At 38.2% G+C, this 20,900-nt stretch overlaps 1 protein-coding gene across 8 annotated transcripts in view; it reads left to right on the forward strand.

The window, feature by feature from the left end:
• The window catches only part of TBC1D5 (TBC1 domain family member 5), a 548,696-nt gene that overhangs the window by 274,979 nt on the left and 252,817 nt on the right, over positions 1-20,900 (forward strand). For 7 of the 8 annotated variants that reach the window (XM_049710184.1, XM_049710183.1, XM_049710187.1 and 4 more), the window contains 4 exons: positions 16,148-16,256; positions 17,720-17,809; positions 17,910-17,984; positions 19,102-19,169. In XM_049710184.1, the coding sequence (XP_049566141.1) occupies positions 16,148-16,256; positions 17,720-17,809; positions 17,910-17,984; positions 19,102-19,169 (342 nt within the window). The remainder of the gene's footprint in view (positions 1-16,147; positions 16,257-17,719; positions 17,810-17,909; positions 17,985-19,101; positions 19,170-20,900) is intronic. The other variant, XM_049710189.1, reaches the window with a different exon arrangement.

Consider the following 20,900-nt stretch of genomic DNA (forward strand, 5'->3'; position numbering starts at 1 on the left):
GGCTGTCAACCTAGTACTAGGATACTCAAGCTATATATGCTGTGCCTTGGGATAATGATTAGCTCTAATTTTTTATCTACAGAATGGACATTATAATGTCTGACCTGCTTCCTTCCCACAACTGTTTTAAAGATCGAGATAGGACTGTATAAGATAAAGCCTTTTGAAAATCTAAATGCAAAGCTATGCATTAATATTATTAATTCTTTGTGCTTACCTCATGTGAACTGGCAACTTTGCTGCCTTATTGTTCACTTAACCTTCCACGTGTGTACCCTTTTATAGCATGTGCCAAGGTTTTATTAACTTTCCAATTCAGTCTTGAATTGGTCACCTAAGTCTATATTCTTTCCATTATTTGTTTATATTATTGTGGTCTTAGATGGTCAGTTATAAGAGGGCACAGTCTCTTTTTTTGTTGTTGTTGTTTTGTTTTTTGTTTATTAATAATATCTAAACATAGCGAGTTGGTTCGTATCCTGACTCCAAATGGAGACTTTGGACAAATCTTCGGCTCAGTTTCCTCACCTTGAATGTGGGGATAATAAAACACATTTGTTACAAGGAGTTAATGGGCTAATGTTGTGTGGCAGATGCTGAATAAATATTAGCTGCTTTTATCTTCCAGTCCATGTCATCCTCATCATTGTCATCATTGTTAATCTTCTGCTATTGTAGAATATTTTTACCGTGCGCTAATGTAGAGACACCAAAAGGAAGATTTAAAAACAAAATGTCTTACAGGAAAGTAACTTCTGTTTTTTAGCAGAAAGGAGGCTAAGAACAAGCTTAACCTGAGGCTTGATACTCTGTCTCTGCTGTATATTCCAGGTTGCCTTTGTATAACACATTTGTACACATAGTAGAGATAAGAAGAAGATGTTTTATTATGAGTATAAATTCAGAGATGGATTTTTGGAATTTTGACAAAGTTTGAAATTTACAATCAATGGACCGTATCTATAGCTTTATGTGCCTAAGGCTCATAGATTTGTTTTTCAGAGGCTAGGAGGTTTCACTTTGGATTTGTGTCTCTTGTGGTTTGCATCTTTGATTCAGATAGAGTACAGCTGCATTTAACTCCTAAGGCACCAGTATGATGATTATATGGTGCCTGGGTAATAGCTAGATCTTGTTTTGGAAGTTTCTGTTAAAATTTAATTGTTTTTCTCCCAACTAATTTGCAGGTGATGTGGTAAAATGGAAAGATTAGAAGAATTGAGAAGATATTACTGGTTTATGCAGTATACCTTGTGCTTTTTAAAGACTAGTGTTAATGTCTTCTGTTAGATTAAATGAGCTTTCTCTGTTTCTTATTTCACCATTAAAACTGAGACCCTTTCAGACTGAGGGTATGAGAGCAGAGAAGTAGTTTGCCAATGAACAGTTTGCAGTAGATGTTTAAGTTAGTGACTGTAGCACAGGGCCACATGGTAGGAGCGTTCTCTCCCCATCCCCCCTCCTCTTCCCAAGGGCAGCTGACCTTCTCCTCTCCAAAGAGGCGAGCCCCTTGCCAGCACATATGACTACAGACTATTACATTAATCTGTTTAGCTGTAGTACCAGCTGCTTGCATGTTTTTAATTATCTTATTAGATGGTATAACAGTGACCTATGTAATAAATTGAAGGTGAGCATTTAAAAATTTTCCCTTTTTTACCCTATGTTTTTAAATATCTTGATTGATCAAATTATGATATTCTGCAAAAGTTCATTGGAAGTCTGTATGGTTTTTTGAGTCAGTGTAAAGCTTTTAAAAGTATAATGTTATAATTACCAGTATAAAAATAACTTCATTTTTGAAAGAGTTAGGCTGTGTTTATGTAGCCACAAATTCATGTTAAAATCTGTTGTTTTAAGAGTCAATTTAGAGAAAACTCAGACCAGTTATTTTGAGTTTCTCTGGGAAACTCAAAATATTGCTTAAATTTCAGACAGCATCTTGGCATTGTATAAATGGCATAGGATGGAATATAAATCATTTTAGATTATTTTAAAATAATTTTGTCTATTTAACTCTGATTTTCTAGATTCTGTGTATTCAGTGGTAAATCATCTTAGCTGACCCTAATTATTTTTACAATTTAATTTCACATGGTACCATTTTTTTTTTTTTTTTTTTTTCGGTACGCGGGCCTCTCACTGTTGCGGCCTCTCCCTGTTGCGGCCTCTCCCGTTGTGGAGCACAGGCTCCCGACGCGCAGGCTCAGCGGCCATGGCTCACGGGCCCAGCCCCTCCGCGGCACGGGGGATCTTCCCGGACCGGGGCACGAACCCGTGTCCCCTGCATCGGCAGGTGGACTCTCAACCACTGTGCCACCAGGGAAGCCCACATGGTACCATTTTTGAGTGTATTTTCCCAAGCTGTGCCATTAGTAAAAATGTGTTATCTTCTGGATTTTGACAATTGGATAATTTTCAAATAATACCTTAAATGAAATGCTGACTCCAAGAGACAGTTCAAAATAATATCAACCAGTGATTGTCCAGTTATGAGTCATAGCCAATCAACAAAACTTGTAATGATTTAGTCAGAAACCCTGATGTTGAATTTTAAAAAAAGGTAGTTGAATGCAAAAAAGAATTGCAAAATACTTATGTGTGTCTTTTGAATTAGCAAATCCTACAGCTGGCATAACAGGGTGACTTGAGCCTTGAAAAATGTGTAGTCCTTGAATAAGGACTATAAACTACACAGTGTTTGTTTTTTTAACTAAGAAATATTCATTCTTTTTGGCTTCATAGTTTTTTCCCTCTAAAGAAGGACCAAGTTTCATATTTCAAAAGAACTTTTGTTGAAGAAATAAGGGAAAAATTTCCCCTTTATATATTTTATTTTCTTTTTAAGGAAAGAAAATAAAAAGCCACTTGGCACTACAGTACTGATGGCATTATTTCTTGATATATATATATATATATATATATATATGTGTGTGTATATATATATATATGTGTGTATATATATATATATTAACGTCTTTATTGGAGTATAATTGCCTTACAATGGTGTGTTAGTTTCTGCTTTATAACAAAGTGAATCAGCTATACGTATACATATATCCCCGTATCTCCTCCCTCTTGGATCTCCCTCCCACCTTCCCTATCCCACCCCTCTAGGTGGTCACAAAGCACTGAGCTGATCTCCCTGTGCTATGCGGCTGCTTCCCACTAGCTATCTGTTTTACACTTGGTAGTGTATATATGTCCATGCCACTCTTTCAGTTCGTCCCAGCTTACCCTTCCCCCTCCCCGTGTCCTCAAGTCCATTCTCTATGTCTGCGTCTTTATTCCTGTCCTGCGCCTAGGTTCATTAGAACCAATTTTTTTTTTTAGATTCCATATATATGTGTTAGCATATGGTATTTGTTTTTCTCTTATTTCTTGATATTGATCAGAGCTTCCACAGTTGCCTCCCTTTCTCAGTGTGGTGTATTCTGTAGCCCACAGAGTCAAAGGCTGTTTGAGTTGGTTAAAAGTTTAAAAAAAATTATAGTTGTTTTATAGCTTTTTGAATTTAAAAGTTGTCTTTTTCTGAATAAGGAAGAAAACCATTAATTTGAACTTTCTTTAGTCAGTGAAGAAATTTTTAAAATTAGGCTTCAAGTTTTATCACAAAGACGTTTATGTATCCTATTTACATGTAATTAATAATTTGGGAGGATGTGGGAAATACCCTTACATCATTTACATTTATTGTTGGTATAGTACCTTCCTCCTCACCCCGATTTGTATGTAAGAGGGTCATATGTCTCTTGAAATGACAATGAAGCAGTGATTCAAAATATTAGAGATAATAGGGCAAAAGCATACTTTGGATTTAAAATTAGAAATCTAGGTTCTGGTTATGCTCTTAGAATGATATAAATTTGTTAATCTATTATTTTTAGGAATATGGATTTATAGAAACAATTTAATTATTGAAAGTTATACTGTATTAGTTTGTTTGGGCTGCTATAACAAATTACCAGAGACTAGGTAGCTTATAAACAACAGAAATTTATTTCTCACAATTTAGAGGCTGGGAAGTTCAAGATTAAGATGCTGGTAGATTTGGTGTTTGATGGAGCCCACTTCCGGGTTCATAGATGAGTCTTTTCACTGCATTCTCACTTGGCTGTAGGGGCAGGAAAGATCTCTGGGAGCCTCTTTTGTAAAGGCACTAATTCCATTCATTAGGGCTCAGCCCTGATGACTTACTCACCTCCGAAAGGCCCCACCCCCAAGCACTGTCACATTGGGTGTCAGGATTCAGAACATGGATCTGTGGGGGCCACATTCAGTCCATAACACAAACTAAAGATAATCAAGACCAAACTGAATTCCCCATCCCAGTCCTTCTCCACCCACTCATCTTAAGTTCCTGAGGCCTTGCCTTTTAAATTATTTTTCCAGGACATAGCTTAGTAAATAGATGAAAGAGGAGGACCTAGAATTAGGGTTTCTTTCCTGATTCTTAGAAAGTTGCTTTCCTCACTTTGATGGGATGCCTGTATTTTGCTGAGAATCTATATAATTATATGACACTGACTCTTTAAGTTCTTAAGAATAAATACATAATTTAGGGAAACAGTTTAGAAAAACTACACAGATAGAAATAAGACAGAATAAAGTTTACATCTTAGCTCCAGCACTTACTGACTGTGTGATCTTAGGCAAGGTAATTAACCTCCCTGATTCCTAATTACTTCATTTGTGAAGCTGGAGTATTAACAGCTCCTATATCACAGAGTTGTAGAGTTGTAGAGTTTTACACAAATGTGTAGAACTGCTGGACCAGTCACCTAACACATAGTGAGTAACAATACTAGTTTCTTTCTTTTCTCCGTCTTTTCTAAAACATCCTTTAAGTTTTAATCAACTTTTTCACCTAACAAAGTTGGCCTTCGTCTCAGAAAAGTGTTTTAAATTTACTCATTTTATTTATTTTTGCCTGTGTTGGATCTTCATTGCTGCGTGCAGGCTTTCTCTAGTTGCAGCGAGCGGGGGCTACTCTTTGTTGTGGGGCACGAGCTCTAGGCACGCGGGCTCAGTAGCTCTGGTGCAAGGGCTTAGTTGCTCCTTGGCATGTGGGATCTTCCTGGACCAGGGATCGAACCCGTGTCCCCTGCCTTGGCAGGCAGATTCTTAACCACTGTGCCACCAGGGAAGTATTTTGAAATTCTATATAGTTTTAAAGTGGCAATAAATTTCTGATGTTTGATTTGATGGACAATTTATATGTCTCAAAGATATAGTTTAAGGGTGAAATTTACATAGAATATTTTAATAAAATTGGTATTTAATATTTGTCTCTTTTCTATATCAGATTACCTTGCCTTTTGAGGGAAAGTGGCAGTGGTTAATAATCCTATTTTTTTCATTTATTACTAATCCAGAGCTTTCAAAAGTGCTTTTGTGACATTTGTTTATATATATATAAACAAATATATATATATATATATATATATATATATATATAAACATCCATTTCCATTCCGGCGTATGGAAAAACCCAAACGAACTTTTTGGCCAACCCAAATATATATGAAAGTTTGTTGTTGTTCATCATGAGACTTAACATATCTTCATTCATTCTGCAGATCATTATTCTGCACCCATTACAGGCCAGCCAGTGTGCTAGACAAAGATTAAAACAAAACCCTGCTCTTGGTGCACTCGTGATCTAGGAGGGGAGACAGACATGGAAGCAACTACATGAGGACTGGTGTCATCGTGGGGGCATTTCACCAAGAACTAGGGGAATACCAGACGGGCTAGTTAATATTGAGGGTGGGTTGTGGTTGGGAGGAAAGATATGTTTGCTAGACAAAGTAGATGAACAGGAGTTTTCTGTGTGGTGAACAATATGAACAAAGACGTTCTTCATTTTCTACTGCAGCAATGCATTCTTTGGGGGTTTGGGGCACTCAGAATGGGTAGATTCAGTTGGCCTTGTATTTGTCAGTGACAAACTCATGCAACATGGGTATTTACATATAACTGTTTCATTGTGGTGACATTGTAACTTTGCAGGAACTGCTATTTTGACAGTAGGTTTCAGTGTATCATAGATGTTTGATATATCTAAATCAGTGATCAAAAATTTTAACTGGGAGTTGAAAATGTGAATCTTTAAATTGCACAAAATTATATGAAATAGTTGATAATGTTACAATTGAGAGTGAATATTATGTGCCTAGAAATAAGGGAGAAATCAATAAACCAGCTATGGAATAAAATTAGCCTGGTAATGAGAGAATATTTGAAAATTAAAAAGATGTCCTAGTATCATCTGAACGTATGGACCTAGTTTTCATTCCATGATTATAGAGGCCCTTTTCTGAGATAGATATAGAAGTAGTTTAGTCTGGTTGACATATTCTCAAGGAGTTTCAAAGATTGTATTTCCAGCTACTTGTTCAGATTAGAAAAATAATTTGGATGACATGACCAAGTCTCTGAACCCATCTGAAGCAAAGCAGAATAGTCGCACACCATCTCTTAACTCTCACTCCGGTTTTTCACATGCTTCTAGATCTTAAAGCTCCCTTGAGTGGTAGAGCCCCACTGTCACTGAATCAGGCACAGAGCTCTGGTAGTTTGGATCTTGTTCGGTTCACAAGAATAAATTTATAATCTCCAAAGTAACTCCTGTCCTTTGCTTGCCCGTCCCTCCTCCACAGGCACCACAGGGCCACGCCCAGAGCCTGAGTCTCTCCTTTGTATTCTGACCTCATTTATTCCCACCTGAGAGATCTGGGGTAGGGTGGAGGGGGTAGGATAAATAAAGAGAGCCAGAGTGGTCTGTTTGGCATTTTGAACACTGCTCCCACCCCCATTTCTCCTGCTGCCCCTGAGTTGCTTATGGAGTCTGCTCCCTAGAGAAGGAGCCCGTTTTCCAGCCTCTTTCTCTCTAGGTACCATTCCTAATTATAGTATTTTTAAAAGTTCTGTAGAAAAAATGAAAATTTTCTTCCGGGGCTGATTTTCAATCTTATAGTAGCATTCCACGCAACAACTTTACGAAAACATCCCACTCTCGTTTATTAGAAAGGTATCTGTGGTCGTATAATTAATTGTTTTGTGGCATCCATTTGGGAATATCTGAATTATCACGTGTATGAACTAACAGAACAGCAAATAACAAAGTAACGAAAGGTCTTTTATGAAGTCAGGACTAGATTTGGGTTCTTTTGAAGTACATGAACTTTCAAATAACATAAAATTTCAGCAGTGGAGAATATGTCTGCATAGTAACAGAGGATTTTTTATGAAGCATAATTTAATTTGGGCAAGGAGGTCGTGAGAAAACCACTCGTCTTCCACTGTGATGTGGAGCAGCTGTTTCAAAAAATCGGTGCGAGAAGTACCGCTGCCACTGGTGTTTAGGCCTGAGTGGGAAGCAGCGTGCGGGCTGGAACCGGGTCTCCACACCTTAATTCCTCCACTTCAGTGTCTCCAGTGTCTACTGTTGAGAAAAGGGATCTCCCCTCTTTTCTTTGTAGATGCAGTAACATATCAGTTATTTAGAGGTCAAATTTCTAATATCTTCACCCAAGGAGGATGTAATCAGAGAGTTAGAAATGGGGAAAATGTTAAAATAGCCGAAGAGTTTGTTTATTTAGGTAGATTTAGTCACAGGAAAGCCCTTCTAGTTCTTAAAGTGCTTATCTAATTTCTCATTTTTTTTCCTTGAAAAAGGCTAATATAGTTTATGTTGTTGAAATAGGCTAGAATGTATGACAGTTCAGAGTTTACTTTGTTGTCTTGGTTTTAAAAAAGAAAAAGTGAGCAAGTGACAGGGGTGGAGATTTAGGATTTCTGAAAGCTAACATTATTTTACGAATCGATAGCTGATCGCCTGAAAACGATGGTCATGAGAGAAATGCCACCAAAAACAGAATAGAAAACTCCAAAAGCCAAGCAGTGTGGAGTTATTTAATGTAGAAGCAAATAGCCATGCATTCCCCAAATGTATATCACATCTGGAAAAAAACTACTTTATGTTTTAGAAATGTTTTGGTACTCTCAACATTTTTTTTTTTTTTTTTTTTTTGCGGTACGCGGGCCTCTCACTGCTGTGGCCTCTCCCGTTGCGGAGCACAGGCTCCGGATGCGCAGGCTCAGCGGCCATGGCTCACAGGCCCAGCCGCTCCACGGCATGTGGCATCTTCCCGGACTGGGGCACGAACCCGTGTCCCCTGCATCGGCAGGCGGACTCTCAACCACTGCGCCACCAGGGAAGCCTCTCTCAACATTTTTGAGTTGAGAAAATGGCATACATTGGCCTTTCATCATGCTGGGTAAATTAGGTATTCAAGCATGGATTTTTAAAATCAGTGCATTCTTTTTCTTTTTAACTATAAATAAGTGATGTTTTCTAGTCACCCAGGGGTTGGGGGTATTTCCTTATTTTTCCGGTGGCCCATGTAAAGTTGTTTTCCCAGGTACGTTAGTCTAACAAATTATAAAGTACACATTGACCTTGAATTAAAGTTTATTTGATCACGTGGCCCGTTGATCTTAATTTTAAATTACCATTTCCTGGATCTTTGAGCCAGTCTCTTGCCAAGTATGATTATAATATGCTCATAGTCCAAATCTCAGGTCTGATTCTTTCCAGTATCGATCATTTTCGGTAACTTATAGATGTACCACTGTCATCACTAAAGATCTGCTTTTCTAACTTTTATGTGTGTGAGTCTGTATGTGTGAGTGTGCGTGTATGTGTGAGTGTGTGTGTGTGTTAGTGTGTGTGAGCGTGTTGTGAGTGTGAGCGTGTGTGTTGTGTGTTAGTATGTGTGTGAGTGTGAGTGTTGTGTAAGAGTGTGTGAGTGCGTGTGTGTGAGTGAAGAGGGAGGTGGGAGGAAGCAGGAGGCAGAGAGAGGTGATGAAGACAGAAACACAGTGGGAGGCAGTGAGCTAAGAGACGAAAAAGAAAAAAAGAAAACTTTTACATGTATATCTGATTTTACTTCGAGTGAAATTTTTTTTTTTTTGCGGTACACGGGTCTCTCACTGTTGTGGCCTCTCCCGTTGTGGCTGCGCTCCGGACGCGCAGGCTCAGCGGCCATGGCTCACGGGCCCAGCCGCCCCGCGGCATGTGGGATCTTCCCGGACCGGGGCACGAACCCGTGTCCCCTGCACCGGCAGGCGGACTCCCGACCACTGCGCCGCCGGGGGAGCCCGGAGTGAATTTTATACTGTGTTGCGTCTCTCGTGGAATCATCTTGATTTTTTAACCGCTTGTATGTAGGCTGGCTTTTAATGTGTTTCTGTTTTCTTTCCCCAGGGACACTATATGAGCATGTATCATGTGCATATTTATCTTTACATCTCTTGAAACTTTTTAGTTGTTACTTTAAAAGGGAATGTATATATGAATGGTTTATCAGCCTAAAACAGTTTCACTGTCCGATATAGGAACCACTAGTGACATGGGGCTAAGTTTAGGTTTAAATTCATTAAAATAAGACAATAAACAACTGTCGTTCAGTTGCACTAGCCATATTTCACCTGTTTAGTAGGCACGTGTGAGTAGTGATTACCATATTGGATGGTCAGATAGAGGACATTTCTGTCATCTTAGGAAGTTCTATTGCATAGTGCTGGTCATCAAATGAATGATGGATTCAGTTAAAATATAATCCACTTAAATCTTTTTGAGAGAAAGTATTTATTTCAAAAGTACATGTATTTCTATATGTGTTATTCCCTACAAGTCAACCCAGTCTTGGAAAACATGGTTTAAGAAACAGGATTGAGTTTTAATTAGGACATCAGATTTTGGGAAATAAATGCTTTCTTCTAAATGACTAGAAAATAATTTGTTTTCAATTCTGTATTTCCATTGCAGTATTGTTTACATCATAGACTGTGTGGTAAATTCTTTATCATATAGAAAATAAGATATGAAGTCCATGCTGGTTATCACCAATAGCAAGGAAAATGAGGGCGGGACAGGGGGGCCAAGAAGGTGGAGGTCTGCACCGAGGTGTCTTGAAGAAAGGGATTTCCCCTACTTGTTAATTACATAAGAAACATCAGTAAACCATGGAATAGAAAGCATTCATTTCAGACAACTTCGTAGCAATTGTCTGTAATGCCTTTTCTCACCTCATTTCTATATGTTTGATCCTTTGATTAGTAATATGACCTTTATTATGTGCTTAATTTTTTATAACCTCGTGACACGGCTTTTCTTATTTCTTTTCTAAAAGTACATTTGTTGAGTACTTTTAATATGATCCTGAATTTAGAAGCTCTTAAACACTATTATTTGAAGAAAATAATACATTAAAAAAAAAAAGATTATTATATCTGACAGTCCAAAACTGTTGCTAACTCAGTTGTTATCCACCTTGTGAATATTGACGTGGAAGCTCAAGATTTCTCAATTCACAGTTAAATCCAAACCCGAATCAAAACATCATTGTAAATTAATTTTAACACACCACCACACGCTGAACTATCAGTTGCCTTTGTTTCAATGATGCCTCATCACATGAGAACACTTTTCACCTAGAAATATGAAGAAATCCATTTTAGGCTTGTGAGTAATTGTGAGTTGTTTTTGTTTTTATATGTATAAGTAATACGCCCTGATGTTTCATTATGGAGGGAAAAAAAGAAAGCTTTAAATAAAAGTAAGTTTTTTAAAATTCCTGATATAGGAAGCAAAAAAGCCAGTATAGTTTCTAATTGCCTTTTAGAGTCTCTGAGTTCCCTCATTACCTGTGATTTAAGCTAAAAATGAGGTAATTATAGATAACATCAGTGTTTATCTGGATGATCTTGGCACCTGCAGTCCTAATGTTGTAGCTTACCCGGCTCTGGTGCCACACTTTATAGTCTGATGCTGACATACCTAATTTACACTTCTCCTATTTCCTTTGATTTTTAAGTTAGACATTCCTTTTTCTATTTTGATAGTATTTTAAAAGCCACCCCTTTAAAATGGTGTAAAGGCACATACTTTTCTATGTGGAATATTGGAATCATGGTACAGCCCTTTCATTAAGAGAAATCTTTCCCTGATATATTTCTATACAGATTTAAAAATTTACTGTGTCCTTTCTCCCTTTGCATTTAATAAAACAAATATGATCGTAATTAATATGGCAATCTCCTCACATATTGGCATGCACTTTAGGATTATAAAATTGTATAAACCATTGTGCATCAGATGCAGTTTTCTCACCTGTGGTTCCTCACCTTCAAGTATTCTACCCATCTTGTCTGCCTTAAAGACCACCTTCCTTTGACCTGGCCTTTAGTTCTACCGTTCTACTAGTCTACTGTTCCTCTACTGTTCTACTGTTCCTTTAGTCACATCTCAAGGACGAGATGACGATGGTTGACTGGTGACCTTGTAAACCACAGGGCCATCTCTGAGAGCTCCTGCTCCACCCCGCCGCCCCCAGCTCATCTGTGACTTCTTGACCTTCCCTGTGGTGACGAGCCCTCCTCTGCTCCACCCAGCAACTTTATTATCAGTCAAAGCCAACGTAGCTCCTCTTGACCAAGTATTGGAGATACTTAGTACTAGACTTGTAGTAGTATGTAGTGTGTAGTCTATGAACTCTTCTCAGTTATTGTAACTGTCTGGATTTCTTACGTTAGCTCCACAGAGACATTGTTCCCTGTCTAAATAAAGCCAGGAAATCGGGTAAAACCATCATACAAAGTATATCTAGTGTATCCTCATTTGGGACAACAATTCAGGCATTTTTTATTCCAGAATTGCCTCGTCATTTTTGCATTCTTTAGGTTACGAAAGTATTTAAACAATTAAATTGAGAAGCCGCTAACCAGTTTCATACTAATTTTATGTGCGTATCTTGGGAAAATACATTAAAATATATCATTAGAAATAGTTATCTCCTTATGATCATCAGCTGTATTTCTTCACTGCAAATTCTAGTTGATTTCCATGTCAAAAAAAAAAAAAAAATTGCAAGAGCCTTAACTACCTAAATAGTTCTTCTTAAATGAAAGGCATCCATTGCTGCTGCAAAAATTAATTTCACTTATTTAGAAATTATTGTAGTGTTCATGGCCAATGAATGTTCTTCCCTGAGGAACACAGAGGTGTTCTCAGAATCCTGAACACAGTGCTTCCAGGGCAGCCAGTACTAATCTGCTAACATTGGCAGGGGAAATGAAACAGCCCATTCCTGCCTCTTCTTGCTTAGATGCTGGTTACGGTTTCAGGGACCCAGTGCCTGCAATGCAGAGTCTTTGCCACTAGATGGCACTAGTGTGTTATCCAGAGAGTTTTTAAGGCCCAGGTTCCATTTGAGGCGATTATGCACCTAAATGTCCCATGTGTTCTTAAACCACTCACAGTATCTGTTGACTTACCTTCTCAGTCCAACTGGTGAAAACCTCTCTATACTTTTGGTCTTGATGTTCAAACTCTAAAATTGTAAGAAAGAAAATATAAGGTCGCATTCCTATCTTGCCTTGTTGCCAGGGGCCGTTTATGTCCTTTGATGTGTGCAGTATTATGCTTCCCTTTAGTGTTTTCAGCCATGTTATTCTGGAAGATGCTTTTCCTAATTCTCATTCCATTTCTCTCTTGACAACTTATTTAATTTTTCTGGGCCTCAGTTTTGTCATTCATGGAGGGGGGAGGGGTTAAAATTATTCACCCCAGGAGGGTTGTTGTAGAGGTTAAAAGTGATTTACCCAAAATATTATATATTTTGAATGGAATTTTTTTAAGCATTTTTGAATGGATTTTTTTTTTTTTAGCATTTTGAGAACATCGCTGCTAGATTTTTGCTGTGACAGACTATATGTTTTCCTATGTAAGACAAAGTTTAGCAACTACCTTTTCTTTATTTTTGTTAATTAAACTGCAGAATTCCACCACTGACTCCTCAGTACTTACTATTATTTTCCCAGGTCTTCACCTGAGTTCAGGAGTGTTGTCCACCATTTGTATTTGTGATTGGAAAAAACTTTTATTTTTTTCCAGCTCCCTTCAAAGGGCTCAACTTTCCAACATTTTGTCCTCTATAGACTGTTTAACCTCTGACAGCTCAGTTTTTAGGGTGGCATTTCAGTGCCTACGGGGATACTATTTATCATTTTTTACACCGAGTTTTAATTTTTAGATATAAGATTATTTCACCCTCCTCTGCACTGCCAGAGTGCTTTGCCTTAATCATATGATTATTGGTTTACACATCCATCTACTCTCTTTAACTTTTTAAAATTTCTTTTTCAAATATCTCTGAGTGCTAAGCACACAGTAGGCACTAAATAGATGTTTATTATGTTTACTCTGTATCACAGTTTAATGAAACACCATTCCATAGAAGAGAAAGACAATTAATACGTTTTCTTGTGGCCTTTATATAGTATCTCTGTTGTTAGAGCTCTCCATCAGTTTGAGATTTGTGCCTTAATTGGAACTATGAGTACCTATGAATAAATTTAAATGATTGTGAATTTCAGAGAGAAAGTTTCCATTTCACATGCCTCAGTCTCCTTTATTCTTTACCAACACAGTAATCAAGGCACAGGGTCTTATTTGAGCTGACAAATAATTATCCTTCATTACGTAAGTGGTGTGTAACTTGACCTTGAAAGGCTCCTGACCTTGACAAGATGGCAATGAATCTAGCCACCAGCTGTGTCTACTTTCACAATGTCTTGGTACTTGTGAATAGGAGCTGATTTTGGAAGAGGCTGGAGGAGTCATTGCCTCACACTTTATCTCTCTGATCGGGAAGGTATTGGCGTTTTCAGGCCATGGAACTGCATGGTCTCGGACAAATTATTCCATTTGAAATCTGTGCTTTCTGTTCATAGACCACAAGCTATTTAAACATAGGCACGTTTTCGGAGATGTACTCCTGTAACGCTCTTTGTACTCGTTTTTTATCTCATCTTTGAGTATTACTACAAACTGTATAAAAACAAAACTTGAACTGTGAGATGTGGGTAATATATGTGAAACTGTTGGGAAATGGATAATGTATTTAAAATATGATAGATAATACAAACGGACTAAAGTGATGTTCCAAAAACTCAAGAATTCAGTGAACATCTCTTTGAACTTGGAGTGGCTAAGAATTACTTAAGCCTGAAGACAATGGAAAGAGCATCAAGAGGAAATAAATGTTAGGTTTAAATTATACACAAAAAGCTTCAGTGTGTTGAAAATCAAAATAATTGTGTTAAAAATACATATATATGGGGGCTTCCCTGGTGGCGTAGTGGTTGAGAGTCTGCCTGCCGATGCAGGGGACACGGGTTCGTGCCCCGGTCCGGGAAGATCCCACGTGCTGCGGAGCGGCTGGGCCCGTGAGCCATGGCCACTGAGCCTGCGTGTCCGAAGCCTGTGCTCCGCAACGGAAGAGGCCACAACAGTGAGAGACCCGCATACCGCAAAAAACAAACAAACAAACAAACAAACAAACATATATATGGCGGACAAAGGTGTGATGTCTTTAAGGTATGAAAAACTTCTCTCAGAACAATAAGCCCAAGGCACCAAGATAAAAGCTGTGTTATAATTATTATTAATAATGATATTAATTTTCTAAAATGTTATGATATGCCAGTCCCCTTCTAAGGACTGTTCATATATTTTAATTCTTATGATAATTATTTGAGGTAGATGCTATTATTATTATTCCATTTTACAGAAAGGAAGTTTTAAAAGAGAAGAAATAAAATGGCCCAAAAGCATGAAAAATTTTCGGTTTTACTAATGATACAAAAGCAAGTGAAATCAAAATGAAATATTATTTTCTTCCATGAATAGCGTGATGGAAATAAGACATTTTCATGGAGTAGTGGTAGGAATTTCTTTCTTTCCAGCACAGTGTTGGCCTGTGTGTCGCATTTGTCACACTTAGCCACAAGCCCCTTCTGGCAGAAGCTTGGCGCGGCTGGAGATCAGTGCTGCGGGGCTGAGGCTGGAAGTTCTCCTGCTCGTGGCATTAGGGAACGTGCCATTGCCTCGGCCACTCTTCTGGAAAGCTCTGTGGGGAAGATGCAGCTTGCTCTGCAGTCAGGGTTTTGCACGTTAGGTGTGCAGTTGGTTATGATACCGGCTCTAAGATTGCCTTGCGTATGGCTGTCCTTTCTGAACACGAGTGGGGTCTGGCCGGCGACAACTGTGCATTACAGAGAAGGGTGATTGAGGGGTTTAGAGGCATTCTTTCGCAAGTTGGTCCCTGAAGAGATTGCCAGGCTTGCAGCTTTGATAATAAATTTTACATTATAAGTTTATTGTGGCATTATGGAATCTGAGAGAAATTTCATAAAGCTGCACTCAGTAGCCTCAACTGTTGACAAATGATTCTTGATGTTTAGTTTGGTACCAGACGCAGGGAATATAGGTCTGCTTCCTTTATTCAAACTCAGTAAATGGTTTGGGACAATTAATTTCCAATTGTTTCCCAGTAGGGCAGATTTACTTGTATATTAATGAGGCACAGGTGTTGGGCCCCTGGTGTCTGCATGCCTGGGAGGCATATTTCAGTTGTTTATCTCCTCAGCCATAGGTGCAGGCGGCAGGGTACTCAAGCTTGCCTTTCACAGTTTTTACAGTGAGGCTTTTTAATTTTTTTGATGTTTTTTTCACATTTGCCTGCACCTGTTAAAATTTTAAAACTGATCGTGTGGAAAGAAGTTGCAGAGATTTCAATAGTAAATAGTACTAAAAACTAAAGAAAGTAGTCTTCTATGTAATTGCCCAGCTTGACATGAAAGAAAAATGAGTTGATTTAATGAGATATTTCAGGTGAGAAGCCAATATGATCCATGGCCCACTTTTTGGTTGTGTATTTTTGGAGCAAGTATATCTTTGTCAATGGCTAAAGCAGTCATATACTTATATTAATATTCATTTTTTTCTTGTTGATTCACTGAACTGCAGTACCATCATTTTAGAGGCAGTGGAGTAGCCTCCATAGACATTATGAATTTCAGTAGCTGGCATAATTATAGCGATCTACATATTCATTAAATCTACTAAAGAACTCTGTCCAAAAAGACAGCCATGCGTTCAGAAACAGTACACAAATAAATATATACGTTTTAAAAGTTGCATTTCTGAGACTTATTTAAAATTAAATTCCTGTAGCAGTCCTCTCCAAGCAGAGAATTTTAACAAAAGGATCCCCATGCTTTGGTTTCTTGCATCTAGGAAAGAATGGGAAGAACTATTTGTAAACAACAATTACTTGGCAACAGTAAGGCAGAAGGGGATTAATGGGCAGCTGAGAAGCAGCAGGTTCCGCAGCATTTGCTGGAAGGTAAGAAGAAAATATTTATTTACAGTTTGTAGTTGCAGTATATCAACATATTACCTGATGCCCCGGAAGATCACCCATGCGGGGGATCACTGAATTTTCCAAGAGACTTCACTCTCAAGGTTTTGGCTATCCAGGTTTATCTTTCATAGGACATTTGCTAATAAGGTTGAACCACCTTAGTCCTGGATAACCGGCGATGGTGAAGGAGTCATTTGAAATAACGGTCTTTTCATCCCATGTGATGGTGTGGAACTCAAGCAACGCCTTCCGGATCCCCAGAGGCGTTTGCAGAAATCCTTGCTGCTGGAAGGGGGTGTGCGTGTGTGTGAATGTTTTCAGGCTCCTATTATATCAAGTGCCGTCATGTAGTCACTCTCCCTTTTTTCTTCACAAATAACAGATGGAAAAGATTTTCCATATTTTTTGTACTAGAAACACCGAGAGAAGGGCAGCAAGAAGGAGAAGTGGAGGGAGATTCGGTCAGTCTCCTTCCAGAGAAAGCCCATCAGTCACCACATGAGTGATGATGAGCTACAGTATCTCTTTCATCGCTCGGAAATCTGTCCCTTTTTGTTCTTTCAAAGTGAATCCGTTTAGATTGAGACTCACTTTTAAAATGACTTCTCTTGAAAGTTGTTTAGGATTCATCTGCACAAGTTCAGCATACGGAGCCTGCAGGTGAAGACAGTAAGGAACACATAATGTAGTAGACAGTTTGACATTTAATTATTGAGATTTAATAGTCGAAGTGCATTTTCCTTGCATTTGGTGCAGGCAGTGGAGGCAGGGGTTGTGCTGCTCGGCTGTTTGTACACAGGAGGTTTGGGCCCACCCCCAACTCCTTGTTGTTGAACTTTTTCATGTCTCCTTCATTGGCTAAAAATAAACTCAAACCCAGTTTTTTTTTAATGTTGTATTAAGCTAAATTAAATCAAATTTGTCTTTTTAAGAATGCTTGTTATTTTCATAAGCTGACTGCTAGTTGTAAATTACGTTTTCTGCTGTAGAAGGAACGGCTTCAGTGCTCAGTCTGTGTCCTCAGATTGTTCCTCTCTGTCCTTTACCTGCTTGTTTGAAGACAGATCTGAAACCTTGAAACTAACAAATTGGACCTTGCGCCTGTTAATGTACCCCAGCAGCCCCCCCTTAATATAAGAATGTAAAATAGAATTGTACTTGAACCTCAGTGAATTTTTCTTGTTCACTTTTATTATAAATTTGGAGGGGAGGTTGATTCCACCTTGTGATGTAGCTTTTGGGATCTTGTTCTTTGGCCTTTGTTCACTTTTGGAATTGTCCAAATTTATATATTTCTTAAATACCCCCAAATATAATTGACAGGATTGGAATGGTAACATGAATATGAATATCTTCTTCAGTTTTCAGAGGGTGCCATTTGCCATAGTTTGACGTTTTACTTCTTAGGATTTTTATGAAAGTTTCCTTTTTTTTTTTTTTGACAGCTCTTTCTTTGTGTTCTTCCTCAAGATAAAAGTCAGTGGATAAATAGAATTAAAGAATTAAGAGCATGGTATAGCAACATTAAAGAAATAGTAAGTTGTACTTTAATTAATGGAATTGTTTTCTTAAGTATGCTTTGGAGTCCAGTAGCCTCTGATCTTTGCATTTGTGTTTTCTCTCTTTCTTTCCCAGCACATCACAAACCCGAGGAAGGTTGTTGGCCAGCAAGACTTGGTGATCAATAATCCCCTTTCCCAGGATGAAGGGGTAAAGTTTGTCTTTATTCATATCTCAACGGCTTTTACCCATAAGAGTATGCTTATATCTTGTTATCCATCACCACGAAAGCAGTGTTATACCATACCAATTATTATTATTTTTTTACCCCACGTGTTATACCACCTAAAACCAGATGGGCTTTATTCCATGCTGTGTATGGACAGTGTTGTAGGAAGCCAATGGTCTATTACTGGGGAAGGGCACTGCCAAGAAGAGGCCCCAGGGGTCTGTAAGAGCCGAAGGTCAGAGAGAAGAGCACGAAGCTGAGGGTTGAACTGTCCTCCCAGGGCCGCAGGGGGGAGCGGAAGGCTGTGGAGAGCCTCCCTTCCTGACAAAGGTAGAGAAGGCTTCACCTGGAAGGACCAGGTCACACGAAGGAAAGCAACTGCTTGTAGTGAATCTGTGAACAAGTTTTTAAAGATCACGAAAAAGATCAGGCCCACGAGGAGTAATTACTACCTCAGAGGTATTGATTGTGTAACTTCTTCAGTTGCTGCTCTAATTCCTGTTTCCGTGTTAATGGACTGTTTTTTTTCTCTATCTTCTACATAACGGTAACATTTCTTTTTCCTGATACATGTAATTATTATAATATAGTCTATGTTATAGCAGCATGAAATATTAAGCAATTTTTAAAACTTTAAGTTTACATTTTCAAAAGTACATAAAAATCTATTTCATTTAAAAACCTAATAGAGCGTAATAGAAAACGTTACATATCTTTCTTAGTGCGTTGGCAGTTCAGGTCAGGTTCAAGTGTGACCACTTGGCCAATGGGCCTCCTCTAATCCAGGTGGACCTTTTTGTTGTTGTAGGGGTAGCAGCAGATGTATAGCAGTAAAAGTATCATTCACTTTAAACAGATAGTAGAAAATTTTAAATGTACACAATAATATCACTGGAAAAGTTGATGTTAGAATAAGGATGTGTTTCTGAGATTAAAGTAGATTTTAATAAAAATTTTTCCAGGTTCAGGTTTCCTATCTGCCATGTAAAATCGTAACTCAGAGAGGGATAAATTTAATCATTTAATTATTAAATTGAGATCATAAAAGTCAAGCATAGTTGGGGTATTATTTTAAATAGGTTGCTTTCCTTATTTCAGAGTCTTTGGAACAAATTCTTCCAGGATAAAGAACTTCGGTCAATGATTGAACAAGATGTCAAAAGAACGTATGTAAAACTACCTACAGGTTACTTTCAATAATTCAAACTGGCGTCACCTCTTTGCAATTTTAGCAAAATATACAATCTTAATTGAATGCAGTATTCTACTTGTGTTAACAGTTATTTTGGCCAAAGTTTGATAATAATAATTACTTTCTATTCTTAAAGTATAGATTTTTGTGTTCCCTTTGTCAAAGTAAATTACATTTATAATATTAAAATAATATGTAAATACTTAACTATTTAAATCAGTTTTTCAGTTCCCAATGATTATTTGAAGTCATGTGCTCTGATTAAGGTTATATTTTATAGTCAATACTGGTTTTGCTAAAAAAAAATTATCTTTTGCTTTACACCTTTGAATCTCTTTCTAATCAAATTACTTTTTAAAGGACAACTATTATTTTTACCCCCCCCTTATTTCTCGTCTTCTTCACACCATTCAAATTTGCAAACAACTCAGTCTACTCAATATTTACTATATGAAGATTGGTTCTTTATTTAGCATGTAGTTAATGTCTATAACTTTTATATATTGGACCTCATCTTTTTGGGTCATGTAGTGAGAATTACATGGAATTTGTGTAGGAAAAGCCCAGGGTAAGTTCTAGCAATGTATGCTATAATCCTGGACAAATTAATTTCAACAAACATCTTTCCCCCTTAGGTGTCCGTTTCCATAAAACAAGGATAAGAGTAACCACCTCAAGGGATTGTTATAGATTAACATGTTGATAATGGTAGTAAATTTGATGTATTTATACTTTAAACTGCAAACTACATAAAGGTTAGTAAATTTGAGTTCATCATTGGGATCTGGGATGAGCCAGGTATGTGCAGAGTCCTGAATCCACTGCTTCCTTCCAGGTCCTCCTATGGCTCTGCTTGTCTGCCCCACTCCTGGTTCAAGTCCTTCTCCCCTAGTGCAATGTCAGGGCCACTGGCTCTCTGACATTCATCTCTTTCCAGGTCCCAAACAGAATAATCAGATGACACGGCCTTTTATAAGGTTATGCTACATATTTAACACATGAGATTTCCTATTTTAAAATGGAAATAATTCAGAGGAGTCATGGGTTCAGAGAACAGCAAAACCGTAGCTAACTGGCCGTGATGGTGGGTTGGAGGTGTGAGGGAGGGATCATTTTGATGAGCTTGCTTAGGACGGGGGACTAAGCAGTGATACGGAAGCTACCCTCCAGTGTCAGGTGGTGGTGCTGGATCTCCAGTAGGTGGTTTCAGAAGGCAGAATGCTGCTATATTGGTTCCCGGGAGGCACTCAGTAAATATTTTTTTGGGTAAAACAAAGGGATGAATTTCCTCACCAATCATTTACGGAACTAGCTGGGTAATCAGTGGCAATAAAAGACCTCATAAAAACAAAAGGCATGGTGTATCTTGCTAACCAAGCAGTCAAGGTATCTGTTTTGGAAGATGCTGGGCAGTTATCTTAGAAAACTTGACAGCTTCTGTTTAAGAAGAGTTTTAGTGAGTGTCCTCTACTGTTGCCAAATGGAAATGGACATGTCATGGCACTGGGGCAGAGTCACACACTAGCGGCCACATGGGCCAGATTGGCCAAAAGAAATAGGAAAAAAAGAGAACGGCAAAGAAAAAAAGTTGGATGGCCAAACCAAACAAGAAGTGGCGTTGGGAGCCTCTTCATCATTTTGGTTCCTTAGCTCAAACGTTTCTGCTTTGCTGTGTGAGAAAATGTTATTTCTCAAAAGCTGTATT

This window comes from Orcinus orca, chromosome 5 (assembly GCF_937001465.1).
Source record: "Orcinus orca chromosome 5, mOrcOrc1.1, whole genome shotgun sequence".
NCBI classification, from domain to species: Eukaryota; Metazoa; Chordata; class Mammalia; order Artiodactyla; family Delphinidae; genus Orcinus; species Orcinus orca.